The 16,979-nt window shown below is 36.8% G+C and overlaps 1 protein-coding gene across 7 annotated transcripts in view; it reads right to left on the bottom strand.

The window, feature by feature from the left end:
- Window positions 1–200: 200 nt before the first annotated feature.
- The window catches only part of KIF2A (kinesin family member 2A), a 59,881-nt gene continuing 43,102 nt past the window's right edge, over window positions 201–16,979 (bottom strand). For 4 of the 7 annotated variants that reach the window (XM_039709959.1, XM_039709961.1, XM_039709958.1 and 1 more), the window contains exons 15-20: window positions 16,131–16,241; window positions 11,489–11,556; window positions 8,427–8,577; window positions 6,772–6,873; window positions 4,634–4,769; window positions 201–2,828 (exon numbers count right to left, since the gene is read on the bottom strand). In XM_039709959.1, the coding sequence (XP_039565893.1) occupies window positions 2,743–2,828; window positions 4,634–4,769; window positions 6,772–6,873; window positions 8,427–8,577; window positions 11,489–11,556; window positions 16,131–16,241 (654 nt within the window). In that variant the 3' untranslated portion in view covers window positions 201–2,742. Of the gene's footprint in view, window positions 2,829–4,633; window positions 4,770–6,771; window positions 6,874–8,426; window positions 8,578–9,708; window positions 9,823–11,488; window positions 11,557–16,130; window positions 16,242–16,979 lie in introns of all 7 variants that reach the window. The other 3 variants (XM_039709957.1, XM_039709955.1, XM_039709954.1) reach the window with 1 other exon arrangement.

Genomic DNA, 16,979 nt, shown 5'->3' with positions numbered 1-16,979 from the left:
AGTGAAATTCACAGCATGCGATTTAGCAAAACCTCCTCTAAGAAGAACTTTATTTATACACATCATTGAATCATTAAGATTGAAAAAGATGTCCTGAGTCCAGCTAGCAGCCCCATTGACATCCCATTGCTTTTTTTAAAGTAATTGATTCAGAAGCATGTATAGAAATAGGCACTCAAATTTACTGACATCCTGAAGCATTGACTTCAAAACCTGAATTGCACATTTATTTCACAATAATTCAGTAATTCTAGTGCTGATTCACTTCATGCAGAACCAAATGATGAGTTAGGTAGGTAGCCACGAATATGGTTGGACTGATACAGAAGGAACAGCTGCAGAAGATACGTGTCACACTTCCTTAATGCATTTGTTTTACTGGAGAGGAATAGAGTATAAGCCTGTTTGAATCCTATTCAAGTAATTTCAGACTGTTATGGCAATGGGCTGCAGAAATTCAAGTGCCACAGCCAGCCCTATCAATTTTTCTTTATTCTAACTGCTTCAGTATCAGGTGTAGATCTAACTTATAGCAGGCTCAGGTACAAAGAGTGGCAGTAGACACAGTTTCAGCTAGCATGTGCTTCTTGACAGGACACATGTAATTTAGAGGGCTTTGTAAAAAGGTGCTGTCTTTTCTGTCCTTTTGGGACCCACAGTAGGCCATAGCCTGGTTGTGGTGCTAGGCTTGCCTGGACACATAGTATGGAAGCCACTGTTACTCCTGTGGGATGCCTCAGTCTTCAGAAGCTTTTTAGAAAGTGACAATTGTCTAGGGCAGCTTTAGAGAAAACCTCTGATATCATATGATGAGCTGTAATATCATCTGCTAACAGAAGTTATTGCCTTCTATTCCACTGGTTTTTTCCTTGTGATGGGTGATGATCTTAAAAAAATATTCAGAAAGAGGTGTGATTTTTTTTTAAGATCTGCTGCAAAATTAAAGTCAGGACAATGGTCTGGGGAACTTCCATATAATGAACTTGTATATAAGAGTTGGCTTTATTTTGAAAGCAGAGGCCTTTTCAGAAATTTAACTGATGTACTTACAAACTGAAACCCTTCCCAAAGCATAACAGAAATTCTCAGATGTAATTCATTTAATAGCTTAATTTATTAAACACATTATGTAAAATCTACATTGTTTCAGTTTTCATGTTTACACACAAGAGGATTTTTTATTTTTAACCATGATGCGACAAGAGCTTCCCATAGCCTACCTTTCTATGGGAGATACAAACATTAAACACTACAAGAAGTTCTGGCTCATTTAACTCTCTTTTCATTGCCTTCCCTTTATTCCCCCCTCCAGGCCTGGCACAAACAAACAGGCTTGTATATCCAAAAGTAGTTTTTAAACATTTCCAAGGGAAAGTCTGCCGATACAAAGTCCTGGAAAGAGGGAGAACTCCTAGAGAGATCTACAGTTCTTACATGAAAAGTCAACCTTTTTGCATACTGACTTGCAAAAATAACTTGAGTGCCACCACCTAAAAAGTGCTGATACACATGGCGCCATTTGTGAGAATTCAGGTATTTGTGGGATTTCTATTAGCGCTAGGTAGAGGTATTGTGCAAAATCGTCAAATGATGCAATTTCACCCCACTTTTCAGCTGCTGGCACTGTACAAAGGGAAAAATAGGTATTAGCTACTTCTTAAAGCAACAGAACTACTCAAGCTACCTGCAAACTACGGTTAATGTACATGTAACTTTGTCATGCATCAAAATCCAAGTTTTTAAAACAGTATGTGAAAGGCCAGTATGGACATATATATCCCCAAAGTTTGATAGTTAACTTATCCATACATAGCATTATCACACCATACCACATATCATATTATCTGCATTATCCTAAGATACAACTCTCCTCAGTACTTAAAACATTACCCTTTAATATACATCAACTAATTTATATTTTTGTGGGTTTTTGTTGATTTGTTGGTTTTTTTGGTTGTTTTTTTTTAATTGTTACAGATCAAATGTTAAAATTATATAACTATTTTTAATGGTATTCAAATAAATCAAGATTCCAGATTTTCACACGAGAAATGGAATGTCCAGCTGTTCAACCACTCTCAACAGCCTGCAGTTTCTCTTAAAATGATATGGCACATCCTGTGAAATGAAACTATCCACCAAAAAATAAGTCTTCTTGAAACACACACACACTAAAGTAATTTATATTGACAAATAAGGAATGTATTTTTTAAGGCTGTGCTTCCAAAAGAGGATATTTAGGGTTAAGTAGCCTTCATCAAGGCACAGAATGGGAAGAGTTAAGCACAGCTGTTTGTGGAAGAGAAGTTACGTAAAACCACTAGTGAGGTGTGCATGCATGCCTCAATTTTAAACTGCACAGCTGGTCTTTGTCATAAAACTGAACATGGTCAGAAGGAAGTGATGTGACTTTTTAATGGCCACAGTTTTACTTTATTAAAAATATGGCAAGTATTTCCAAACATTTCACTACTGGAATAAATGAAATATTTAAACAAAGTGCTTCACAGATCTGAACCCTGCAGGTTGTGCTGTCTGGTCTAGAAGCATGTTTTAGACATCAGGAGCATTTCACATAAAACTGAAAATGTCATTCAGGTGAATAAGAAACAGGAGATTTCCACAAACATTTCTAACATTTTTATACTTTCAAGTAGTTGAGTTCTCTCGGTCACTAGGTTTGTAACAAATGTGTGCTACAGCAGTACAGGTTCATGATTCTTTTAGCAGCAGAGGCCATTTTCAAAGGGCACGTGGTCTTTTCGGGTTGATCTGTTTACTGGCCTGTTCCTCTTCTTGTAGAGCTGCCCGGAAGGATTTCACTTTGTCTTTGAGGAAAAAACAAGAATGAGAACTGATGTGCCTGTGCTCAACAGATTTTGAAACTAAGCCCTGATCCTCCACATCCCAGCCTTAACAAACAACAAAGAACATTCCTCCACAAAAATAGCTGACGCTACAAACTACAAGGGGAATGAGCTAAGCTTGCATTCAAAACCATACAAACAAGTTGCTTAGCAACTTAGTGTCTTCTTGGATACTACCCCTGTCTCTAGGCAGGATAGGTTTGTAAACTGCACAATTGTATTCCCAGCACGTGAACTGTTCACACTTCCATTCTCCTCCTATTTTACAGAGTCTAGGGAGATATACACTACCTATATCCTATTCCTTCCCAGCACCTTCCAAACCACTTTTAGGGACATACGAAATCATATTTAGAGTACAGTCTGCCATTTCTAGTACATTCTAAAACCCAGTATAGTAAGTTCTAGTCCCCGTTTTCTTATGAATGTGAAAAAAATTTGTGAATAAGTTTTGGAACTTATTCACTGTAATTAGTTAAATGCATCATTCAGTGGTTTCATTGTAATTCACTAAGAATGGGAGAAACCTAAGGAAGGAAGTGTAGCATCCTTATTTTTCTATTCCTATCCCTTCCATTCCCCAATAATATGCCCAAGAATGGGAAGAAGGAAACCAAAATGATGGCAAAAAATTCAGTTGCACAGTGACAGAAGTAAAGGCTGAACAATTCAGTGACCATTACATGACATGAGCACAACGCAGACAATACCAAGACAGCATTTGTGACTTTATACACGTTTCCTCCTGTAAAACTCCAGTTATAGTAAAGATATGAGATCTCTTAGCATTTTACCTCCAGCAGCCTTTTCAAAAACAGTATCTGCTAGGTTTTTGAAGAACAGGTAGTCACCTAAACTGCGTTTTTTCACTGCTGGTGTCTCAAATTGTCATCTTCTGAAGAGAAAGCCATTATCCATAAAAAACAAAAGGAAACTCCCAACTCCTAGCAAAAGTGTCACTAGCATGCTCAGGAGACAAGCAGGACACATTTGATCTGCTTGTTGTATTCCAAACAGATACTCAGACTGAGTAAAAAGTGAGATTTTAACTTACAGTTCTTTTAACATAGACCAAAAAAACTGTTCCATTAGCCCCCCAACCCACCCTTGAGCTTTTGCCAATATAGAGTATGTCTCCTGGAGTATAAACACTTAACAAAAAATGAAAAGGAAAAAATAAAAATTAATCTCCGCAATATAACCAACTGACAAGCTGAATTTAGAAGACAAGTGGAAGAGTTAATTTTAGGCACTAAGAATTAGCTGTAGTTTTCAACAAACACAGGCTGACAAAATTCAAACAAAGGCTGTTGAAAAAAAAAAGTAACAACTAAAATACTCAGAGCTTGATGGCACTCTTAAGCAGAGTCTTAAAAATGACAGCAGGCTCCCTGCTACACTACACAACAGCAGGGAATGGGAGTTCCTACTACTTTTTCCTCATTGCATGGCCTTCTATTTTTTTCATACAGTTGGTCTGGATTTTCTTACCTTCCTTTAGTGTTTTGTTAAAAAAGAAAAGTTTCAAGACTGAGTTTGTACTTCCTGGAGATAAAGCACAGACTCCTCCTTTACATTAGGATGAACTGATCATAGATGTGAGCTTGTTCTTAGACTGCAGAATAAATGCTCCTTCCACTGAAGGCCAGGCATAAGTGGGAAAAAAGACCCTAGAATATAACCACTTTTTTTTCCTCCTTCTTTTTACTGCAAGTCTCCATGGCATATGCTAATAGTGTACAGAGGAGTAATTAAAAGCAACTTACCTCTGAGTTCAGTCAGAATATCAATTTTTTGCTCTAGAATTGCTTCAAGTTGGGTAGCATATGAATCCACATCATAGTCCACTTCTTCTGTCATCTCAAGAAGTAGTTTTTCAACTTCCAGCCATCTAATGGATTCCTAAACAAAAGTTTAAAAATACAACAAAATACATCAGCAAAGCATCAAGACAAAGAGCTGATTAAGACTTTTTTGCACAATGATCAGACATTGTACTGCCTAGTCACCTCAATAAAACAGATTTCAATCCAAAAATGAAACCTAATTCCTAATGCAGCAAAACTGCTTTTTTCTACGTTATTTTTTTTTTTATTTCAGTGGTCACATCGTCACAGGCAAACCCCAGCTACCCAGTTCTCTTCAAATTCAGAACATTAGATGGTTGTAAAGCTGAGAAATTAGGGAACAGAACTTTGTCATGTTTGTCTCCCCTTAGACAGTCAAATTTTGAAGTCAGGCTCTAAGTTTGGGATGATTATCACTAGTCACAGGGTCCTTATTACATTCAAGGAACCAAGATAATTCTGCCCTGTTTTGAGAGAAACTCTATAAAAGGATACCTACTTTAAACTTACTATGATATGATCTAAATCCACATACAGTAATACAATAAAGATTGATTAAAAAAGCTCATCTTTGCACTCTGAGCATTACAAAACATAAGAGGCGGGAAAAAAGCTTGCAGCAAAGAAGAATGCAGCCAGGAGTTTTAATGTTACAGAACCATGCAAAATTGTGATCAGAAGAAATGACCCCATTGGAAATGCTTTGGTTTAAAAAAAAGAAAGCAGCTGACAGTTCCAGGCATACTAGAAAGCTTGGTCTGACATATTAAGATGAAGTCCTTCCCTCCATAGCCCAAGCAAAACTGAAAATGTAGTCCAAACTAATTGTCTGTTTTTGGCTTTCAGGAGAGATGGAGCTTACACTGGGGTAAGATTCATCTCACCTAACATAACCTTGTACATTGAAGACAAAGACTCCTGAACACGTAGAGCGCTGTAATTTGCATTGGTGTATTTTAGCCATTTTTGTTAGGAAAGGATGTTGTGGATCAGCTGCTTTCAGGAGAACCCTGACAGAAGATGACTAGTACTGCTGTTGGATTTTGTATCAGTGCAGCCCACCTACACACTCAGCATAAACTAACAAACCATGCTGTGAACAAAGGGACTTTAGGCTTGAACACATTTCCTCCCAGAGACTGCCAGAAGGAGCAATAATCGCCAGCAGAAGGCCAGATGGACACACGGAGGCAATTACAACTTAAACTAATGCAGCCTCTCTCTCCAGAAGCTGCATTAGGACATAGCCTCACCATATGGCACATGACTTTCACACTTCGGTATGTTTTACTTCAGGGCTAATGCTTCATAATAACTAGATCTCTATATCTGCTGTTAAGATGTTTGATTTAGCATCTTGCTTTATTGTGAACACACATCAATGTTCTACTAAGCTAGATACCTAGGCTGAGGAGATAATGTGTAATGATGGCCTGCTGTTCTCTAGGAACAGATGTGCCAGACAGACAGCTTGCCTAAAGGCTTTAAGGTTATGAACCAAAGCAATCCACATTTCCTTCTGAAAACAAGTAATACTTGTTGCCATGATTTTGTGACTGTAAAAGGTTCCATTGCACTGACCTACAAGGGAAGTATTGCTTCCAAAGGCCCTGACTAACAGCAAGTGAAATCTCTATGTACCTGTAACATGGAATCAAATAGGCATTTGAAATACGTATCTCTCTTCTGGATCTCAGAGGGAGATGTCACAAAAGAATACTCAGATTCAGACAAAATACTTGGACGAAGATGACCAAATAGAAATGGTGGTGACAGAGAAATAACTATAAATTATCAGCCCAGCAAAGGAAAATTGTACTGAATTTGTGTAATGACACAGAAATGCTCTTTAATCATAGGAAAAAAGAATGGGTGTTACGGAATCTGTTCCTGTTTGTTTGATACAATCAGCTTAATCTAATAAATCAGTTTAGGAATCTTTGACAGACAGAATGACTATAGATCACATGCTACTCCATCTTCAAGAGTTCGCACTTCCATTGGGAAAACCTGGATTCCTGAATTAGGATAAAACAAAGTGGGGGTCCATCTTTTACCTGGAAGACAGTCCTGTGGTCTTCTACTACTTGCTCTTCCATTTCTACCATTTGTGACACAGCTTCATGGAAACTAAACAACTGCGGGGAAACTTCTTCTTCCTAAAAACAGCAGTTAACCTTGTTAGCCTGGAAAGAACTGTGGCTACAGAAAAATGTTGAATGTGACCCATTTCATCATAGAACATGAAAAAAAAATATGCAGAAGGCAAAACCTGTCAAAAATAGAATTTACTAGAATAGAGTACTTCTAAGAAGTATTAAGAAAATCTCCAGGAATGAATAGAAGGGGTAATAAATTAAAAATATTTACAGAGTTACATTTAATTAATATTCACCAAAAATTTCCAGTGACTAATCCTAGCAAATACCAGAAATCAGAATATTTCACATAAAAATAACAAATTAAAATAATGGGAATAGGAAGTCTCAAGGGAAGAATTATAATGTCTAATAGATTTTAATGCCCACAGAAAACTTTGGGTTTCTGTGAGGAGTTTTTGTTGTGCATGCTGCAACAGACAGGAAAAAAACTTTCAAAAAAAGAGAACAGCAATTACATTCCAGGAAATCAAAATTAAATTAAACCTTTGGGAAAAAAAAGTTAAATAAATGTGATGGGAGAAATCTAAAATGTACATAGTGACTGATAAATTAGAAGAATGCACATACGGATTTACAAACTGAAGCCTTCTAAAGAAGGCTTCTTTAGAAATGAATAGTCAACAATAGCAGAGGAAAGTTCTGTAGGCTGGACAGTGTCATTCCTTACATAATGCCTCTGAAATATTTTTTTAAGCATTAAGTAAGGTTTCATTCAAGGTAAATTCATTCAACATGAGCAATGAACAAGTGATATGATAGGATATCTGGTTGGAAGGAAACTCTAGGAATCACTACCATATTCTTATGAAAAAGAGTCCTGGGAAAAAAGTAATTTACTAAAGTGTGATATACCACAAAGAGATGACTGACAAAACTGAGTCTTGTGAAAAATGTTAGGATTGTAAGAATTTTTCCTTTCTAATTTTCATGGGCATTTTCACAAATAGTGTTTTTTTTCCCTTTTGAAATTTAAGGACCAGGACTAAAGCTGATAGTCAGCAATGAGGGAGAATGCCCTTTAGAAGACATCTCTCAGCTCCCTACTCCTCCAGCCCAGGGAGACATACTGGGAAGACCATGTGGCTGTCTTCCCAAAAAGTGTACTGGGGTTTCACCCTAGGAAAGCCAGGATGCTAGGAGGAGGAATGATGGGTACCCAGATTTCCACAAGCAGGGAAAGGCAAACTCAATTGAAATGAGATTTGCATGCAGGGAAAACAATGCTCAAAACCAGAAAGGGTTAAATAAAACAGATGAGTTTTAGGAAACTTCCAATTGCCTAAAAAAATGTGATGCTATTGTGGAAAAAATCATCACAGCCTGCCTAGACATTAAAAGCCCTAGGCAGCAAGGAAGATAAAGAAACCATTCAAGAAACATTTCTGAGTTTGGTTTTTCTTTTGTACAGAAATGAGCGTAATATCATAAACAGAAAAAGTAAAGAGGTATGCTGTATGTATTTGAGATCTTACTATCAAGCTATTGATCTGGATTTGTTCTGCCCACTGTATGTCATCATCTCTTTCCATGCAATTCTGTAAACCACTCACATTTTGTTCACAAAGCAGTTTGAGATCATCTCTCTGAGGAGAGCTTCCCACACCCCACTGTGTCTCCAAGTCATCCATCTGATTGGGAGCATGGTGTATGATAGAACGGATATCTCCTGCACCACTAGGATCAACCGTCAGCTCCTTCACCCTACGGGCAGAAAATGTTTCATTTGAAAATTAGTAACCTCTTGTGTAAAACATTCACAACCAAAAATAAAGCTCTACAGGTTTATGCACAATCAATTCATTTAATATGGAAGATGATGATGTCAGCTTCACAAATTTAATGTACTTTCAGTGACAAAAAGATGTTAGTCCAATTCCTAAAAAACATGGACCCTTGCATTTTTACTACTTGCATGTGGATTAAAGTAAATCTGGCAAAAAGTATTTTCTGATTGAAATCTTACTACTTGTTAACAGTTAGGACAAAAATTTCAAACGCCTCAGCATTAACTCTTTGACAATAGGTTATATTTCAAAGAAAAGGACATTTAGCACCTCAGACCTGACAATCTTTCTCCTTCTGCATATACAGTTGCGCTTTAAAAAAGTTAGTCAATCAACTCTGCACTATCTGTTATAAGCAAATGAACCAAGAAATTCTAAAGAAAATAATAACTTGCAACCAAAAATTTCAGAGAATAAATAGATCCTTTCATTAATTTCAAAGGTGAAAATATTTTAATAAAATGGTAGGTTCTCGCAGCATAGAAGTAGTTTAAAGATTTACCATGATTCTGTCAAAAAAAAGCCTGTTTAAAAGCAAGTTTATGAAAGATGCATGAAAGTCTGAAAGTTTTAGAATATATTCTTTATTTCTTTAATGGGAAAAATGTTCTTTCAACTAGCACTTATTTACTACAATGGAAAATATTTTTCATTTATCTTCAGAGTGGTGAAAAACTTTTACGACATACGTATATATATTTATATATGTAAGAAAATTTTCCCTTTCAGAGACATTCAAAGTGCCCTAAACACAGAATTGTTAGATCTGGTCCATTAAATATACAAAGGTGACATCACCATTTCTGTTTTTTTTTAAATGTATGAAGGAAACTAGCAAGCCTGGATGCAGAATGTGGATGTTTAAGGAGGGTAAACAAAATACTGGGAAGATGATTGCATATCATGCAGAACCATCACCTGCTAAACCGAAATTAAAACAAAGTATGTGTGACTCAAGGCAAGGGGACTAATGAAAGGTTGGTCTGTAAAATTACACAGCCAAAAAGAAAACTTAAAAATAAAGTTCCATGTATAGAATGAAGTAGACCTGGTGTTTGAAGGAGAAAAGTCGTCATACTCATAGGAAGGAGAGAGATCAGAGCGACTGCCACTACCCTGTGAGAAGGGAATGTCCGAAGGACTAATTCCAAATTCCTTTACTCTGCAGCAGCAAAATACAGTGGCAAATTAAAAGAAAATGTTCTCATAAACACAGTTAAAATGACAACTCTTTGTTTAGAATACTTCTTTAATTGTTTAACTACAAAATAATTTTTATAACACAAGTGTTTCGACATATTTAAACTCCCTGCAAACAGTTCAGATCACTAGCAAAACTGAACAAAACCAGTGCTGATAATTTGCAGGGGACTGTAACAGCAGTGTTTTGAGAAGAGTAATTCCAGATTTCAGTTTGCATAGTTAACATGATTTGGTCTACATTCAATATTCCACTAAATTACTCTTTTAAAATAAATCACTACAGATATAAAAGCGTAAATTCTATTTCACCTCCTGCCCACACTGCCCACACACTAGTGTCCAGCACCTAAAACTCACTACTATGAAATTAAGTATTTTGAAAAAAAATATCTATACAAAACACAGGAAGCAACATTATAGTGACGGGTATATTCTCCATAACAACACACAATTTTAAAACAAAGAGGAGGAAACAGTTTCAATACAACTGTTTAGTACACTAAAAAGAGGTGCTTATTTTTTTTGTAGTGACTTTTTACAGAGTCACTTCAGTAACGTAAGTTGTATAAGGGGTAGAAGTTCCAACAAGTTTTGAATGTGCAAGGTCCTGTATCATGTTACTGTAAGCAGAGGAGTAGATGCCTCATTCTCTTCAGGGAGGAAATGTGACAGACTGGTCCAAGCCAGGCAGATTTACTACTAGCTCCATTAACCCAGACACAATGGTGTTTGAAGACTGAGAGAAGCAGGCAGTAAGCATTCCTAGCAGGCCTTTGTGCCTTGACAAGCAGAAGCAGTTGTGGTTCTGCCTGACCTCTCACTGGGGCAAACAGACCCCCAGATGGTAGCCTCTTCTGGCAAAGCCAGGGCTTCTGATGGCCCAGAGGCTGTCTGCCACCTTTGTCCTTTGCAGCAAAGCATGGGGTGTCTCTGAGTCACAGGTCTGGCTGCAGGGACACACAGGACCTGATTGCACCATCTCCACAGACTTTAAACACAGGAGAACTGCAGCAGGTGAGGGCTCCTTTCACACTCACTGGAGAGAGTTGAACACTTTCTTAAAGCAGTACAGGTCTCAAGTGATGCATCTGCCTCTGTAGGTGCTAATTTCTCTACAGTGATCATAAAACCTGTTGGACTTTCTGCCTTTTTAAGCCTTTACTTAGGGTTGTCAGATATTTGCTTGAATTTGGGATGCATGAAATTTTATATGTATATATAATACAGACTGGCAATTGCACACAATTCCACAAAAGGGATGGGGAAGAGAAATCACATCACAGAAAGGTATTTAGCCAACACTAACTATCCCTAATGCAAGAGATGTTCCTTTCAAAGGGCAAAACTAATAGTAGCATGTCCTACATACCTTGCAATCCACATTATCCATCTCTGGATAATGGCATAGATGCACTTTTAGTAGATTCTTTTGTAATGGTCATACAAAGTGACAATTTAAATTGAATGTGAGCCTGGATCACTAATTTAGTTTTAATTTCATTAAGAAACACAACTACCACTGAATTATTCAAGTAGCTAAAATAATCATACATCATGGAGCAACACTATTTGAAATGTCAGTCATCAACAGCCAGTACAGCTTTAAGAAATAACATTTTTCATACCTATTTGCGTATCTCAATGTATTTAGAGTGTTTTCACATGATGCCATCCCTGGAGAAATTGTAGCAATCTGGAGAAAACAAGCCACACATTAGCAAATCACTTTATACAGATGAACGGGTAGATAAATTTAAATGTATGTATTTTTTAATCTCCAGTTTCATTTCTGATCTTCTACAAAAAATGTCTGCTATGTACAGCTGTCCTTATACAACGACATCCCAGGGACACAGATGTCAGGTCAAAGCTTCAATTTAATTTTTTTAACCCTACAAGGAACATTAAGAATTCATACAAATTCAATCTCCCCAATCATCTTGGTAACATACTGTGTAAATGCGAAATTGTAACTTAAAAAATACACTCCTCAAAAAAGGAAATATGCAACTCAGGACACCCTAAGTCTAATATATCCTGCAAACAATTACATTTTTTTTAATGTATCTTTTGAGACTTTCCTCTGTTCAAGGAGATTCTATGCTGATTTTGGCCACATCACTGAACTGACAGTAGTAAACTGAACTTAATAGTAGTAAACACAAGCTTGAGTTTAATTGATTTCCTAAGTAGAGATATTTTTTTTCTCAACTAGAAATTATCTGTAAACAGTACTTGATGGCAAACCTTTTATGAGACCTATCTAGAAATGAAAGGTCTTTCTTTTCCCAGTTAAACAAATTACTCTGAAGATAGCACCACCTTTCCCGAAATTAGCAAAAATTAAAACTGTGATTGGGAATAGTGGGACCATTATTTCTCCTACTTTCCCTCAGCAGTCCAATTTTTCCACCTGTTCTCTTCTCTAAGCAGTCATAAAAGCTCTACCCAGAACAAACACCTCTATGATCCTATACACTAACATTTTTGTGCCATCATAGACTCAGGAGACTGAAACTGATGGTGATTAAATAATCCCCTGTCTTCTCTTTCATCCTGCTGCTGACATTCCTGTATAAAAGCAGAGGTAGTCATCCCAAGAGGAATTTCTCCTTCTGAGGAGAAAGGAAAAAAATGTGGTGGAAGTGATCATACAAACCTAAGTTTAAACCTCAAATACTGGTACCCATCAATTACTAAGGAAAACAACAAGCTTATATTTGAGATCACACAGCTGCATGTCTCCTGTTCTGGGTGCTAATTAACAAAAATCTAAAACTTCCTAAAGCCCTTCTAAACTCAAATAATGTCAAAAATACATACATCTCTCCCACCAGTTTAATGTTCAGAGCATGCCACAGACAGTAATGTTTAGATTGATGGAATTTGGCTTCCCAAGTCATCATTACATGTGATGCAGCCTGGGGACAGCTGAACTATCCTGATAACTGGAAGTGGTGAGGCTGTGAGGCTTTTGCTTTACTACCGCTATAACACTAGGAGGCTGCTCCAACACTTTAAAGAGCATAAGGTACAGCCACTCTAGGTAAGTGCCATTGCAGATGCCTTAGTCTGTAGTATGAATACCCTGTTCAGGACACATGAACTTGTGCACAACTCTTGGTGTATGACCTCTCCTCAGGCCCCAACAAGTCCAGATCAGGCAGGACAGGAGGACTCAGGACAGGAGTCCAACAGCATGAAGTTTAATTGTAATGTAATGTTAATTACATTAATTAACATGTAATGAAGTCCAAGTGCTGAGGTCTACATTTTGGCCACAATAATCCCCTGACAGAACCAAAGGACACAGCCTCAAGCTACAGCATGGAAGGTATAGGTTGGATATTATGAAAAAAATTTTCACCGAACGAACAATAAAGTACTGGAATGCTCTTCTCAGGGAGGTGGTATCAACACCATCTCTGGATGTGTTTAAAAAAAGACTGGACATGGCACTTGGTGCTATAGTCTAGTTGAGGTGTTAGGGTATCCGTTGGACTCTATGATCTTAAGAGGTCTCTTCCAACCTCATTATTCTATGATTCTGTAATACTCAGACCTCTCTGTTGCTCACTTTCTTGTTCCTAATTCCAAATAAGGATGGAAAAGCTGCACTACTTATGGACAGGAGCATCTTTAAGATCTGTAATAACCATTCTTCCTATTTTGAACTTATCTACACTGCTTGTAAGCCTTCACAGTGTGATCAACACTGTTGGGATGTGTAAGTCTGCAGATTCCTACTTGCACCCTGGAGGGCTGAGGGGTCTGACTACTTCAGATGTGACTGCAGCACACGAAGGATGCAACATGTCAAGGAGCAGTACTGGTTAAAAAATGAGACTATTCTGTGTAGTCACAATGCAACTTTCAAACGACAATTCATTATCCAACAAAGGAACTCTTCAAAAACTTTAAACGGTTTCTCAAACTATTTAGACAAGAACAGTAAAACTGCAATGACTGACGAAATTTAAAAAACTACTTATGCTGATTTTAGGTCTCTGGATTTCTTTTGAAGAAAGCAAATCCTAGTCTTAACTGTCCACATTAAGAAGCTTCAAAACTTTATGAGCTTTCAAAATATTTTTCTGAACAAATTTGAAAAAACAAAAAGTTTCCAAATCATAGTTTAAGATTATATACATAGAGAATACTCCATCTCTAAAGATGTAACTTTTACAACTGCAGCATATCCTTAATAACTAAAGGAAAAGTCACACAAAAATGAAGTGTAGAAACTAGCCAGTGAATTGTACTCAAATATCCTCCTTAAAGACTCATGTATCAGAAGGCAAGTGGAAAACATACAGCAGGTATTTTATTATTTCAGGAATCCTTTAGTAAGCTAAAAACCACAAGATTTTACTACATCATTTTATACGTATTCCATATTGAAAAGCACCACATAGTTGAAAATGTGTTATTCAAACAGCACTTTTGAACAGTGGACCAAATCTCTCTTGTTGAGAAAGTCCTTAATAATAACCCCCATTGCTGGCTGGGGTTAGACCAAGACCCTATCTTAAGATGAAACTCTGCTGATTACATTCTTGATTAAAAAATTCATGAAAACAAACACTTTCTCACAATGGTCACAGAATGTCACAAGTGGTGCTACTACTAAGAAAAAAGCAGAATAATGAATTTGAAGGCAGTATCTTGTCCTCAAAGAGGTTTCTTAAGCTTAGTTGTGAACTATAGTTATATGAATGAGAAAATTAAAAAAAAATAGTTCAAGCATATTTCCACTTTCAGAGGGGATTCTTTTTATTATTTAAGAACTTCCATGAAATATTGACAGAGGTTAATTATTTGATGTGCAGAGAGTAACTTCCAACAGGCTAATTTTTCAAACCTCTTTCAGCAGTGTGGATACACCTGCTAGAATTGCACCATCTAGCTATCTAATCTTGCATGGAATTCATGAAGTTACAGCATCATACAATGATTTGAGTTGGAAGAGACCTCTAAAGGTCATTTAGTTCAATTCCCATGCAGTGAGCAGGAACATCTTCAGCTTGCCCAAGTATGTCTCACTAGGAAAGAAAACTATCCTGTTGTTTCATTAAAGAACCGAAGGAAAAATGGTTAATAAAAATGCTATTTTACCACCATTTTCGAATTAGAACTACCTAACAGCTAAAGGGAAGACCATGGTTTAAGGTAAAGACCATGGTTTACACATTGTGGCCTGCAGACTTCTCTGGCTTCTAGACTAATTAATTCAAAGGAGCCTGTGAAAAGTAACCAACACAAATAACCCTAGTAATCGGTATATACTGCAGAAAGTTCACATTCTCATAAACAGAAATGTTACAGATGCACGAATGAAACAACTGGACACCAGGACTTTTATCTGTCCTTTCACTCATCTGTCAGAAGAATTCTGTTTTTTAGACTGGAAAAAATGCACACTACAGCTATTCAACAATTATTTACATATTTATATATACTTATATATTTATAATAGTTTATAATGTTTACAATAATTTTGATTTATGTTCTATTTTATATTTATATATTCTTATATATATTTTATATATTTACAACAGCTATTCATCCCATCTATCCCAACAACTGCCCCTTCAAAAACATGACGCATATTCTGATGAGCTTGATACCAACTTTTAGTTTAATCTTTGTCATTTTAAAAACTACAACTCATCACTATTTCCAGTCTATACCCTCTTTTCCAGAATTCGGCAAAACAAACAAGACTCTTTTATAATTAAGACACTGCTAAAAAAAACCAAACAAATTTCCCAAGGTGAAAGTGTTTCTAGCTGCCAGCCTAGTTAGAAAACTAGAACCAGCAATAAGAAAAGTCAATAAAAAAGTGAGAAGGGAACAAATTATCTAAAATCACAGAATCACAGAACCCCTTGGGCTGGAAAAGACCTCCAAGTAATTTAGTCCCACCATTAACCCAACTAAGCCCACCAGCATGTCCCTAACTACCACATCTATGCATCTTTTTAAAGATCTCTGCTGAGGATTGAGACTAGACCACTCTCCCTGAGCCGCTGGTTCCAATGCTTGACAACTCCTTTGGTGAAGAAATTTCTCCTAATATTCAATCGAAACCATTGAGAAATGTCCCTTTTGAAACCCCCCTTCACACAAAATGTCAATTAGTAAGTAAATGCAAGTCCAACACACTAACAGTAGCGTGCAAACAATTTTAAACATAAAAGCCTAAATTTGCAGTGTCTTTTCTCTTTGTAATTGTTAGAACAGTTAACAATTAACAAATCAACTTACCATACAGGTACGTGAGTTTTCTCCAATGAATGAATCTCTTAGCACCTGAGTAAGTTTACTTGCTCTGAAGGGTGTGTGAGGTTTATTTCGGCCTAAGGCTCTAATGCACTCCTGAAAGAACAAAGAGATTCTTCATCACAGGTGAAATAAAGGTAATAAAAATGCAATTCAGAATCAGAAAATACATGCCTTATATTTGATGCATTCTCCCAAAAATATCATTAAAATGTACTGTTAAAAGCTTGGACTCAATAAGTGTTAGGCTTCCACTTCTCATTAAGCCCAGTACAGAGGAAAGAATTTTAAAAGGATTATTAGCCTAAAATCTGTCTCAATGTCATCCAAATTGTTTACATCGATTGTACCCAACAACAAAACTAAACAGCGTTGATGGGAAATGTTCAGGCTAACAGTTATTCCTGTGTATCAGCTACAAAAGCCTGAATGAGCTACAACCTCTGCCAGCAGCAACAGTATGGGCAGGGACATGGGTTAACTGCATCAGTTAAAAGCAGTGGCTTTGACTTTGATTTTACCACTGTCTTTCTTTACAGCTTAGAAGAAAACAAACTTTCTGAAAGCCTCCACAGGTCACAAACCAAGTAGGCATAGCTCTCTACTGGAAGCAAGCTCTCTACTTGGCATTTGGAAACATTAAGCCATTCCCTGTTTTAAAACAGTCTTTATGTAAAGAAAAATCTTCTTTTCTATGCACAGAGGCAAGGGGCTACACTAATACTTTGAACTGACTGGGTTCCAGTGAGCAATACTGTATAAATGTAAATATTACGAAATTACTACAAAAGATATAGCAGCAACTAAGTACAACAGTGACACCATTAATCTAAC

This window comes from Passer montanus, unplaced genomic scaffold (assembly GCF_014805655.1).
Source record: "Passer montanus isolate IOZ18808 unplaced genomic scaffold, ASM1480565v1 scaffold22, whole genome shotgun sequence".
NCBI lineage: Eukaryota > Metazoa > Chordata > Aves > Passeriformes > Passeridae > Passer > Passer montanus.
Note: the sequence above shows the minus strand (reverse complement) of the source record. Positions and strands in the feature narration are given on the sequence as shown.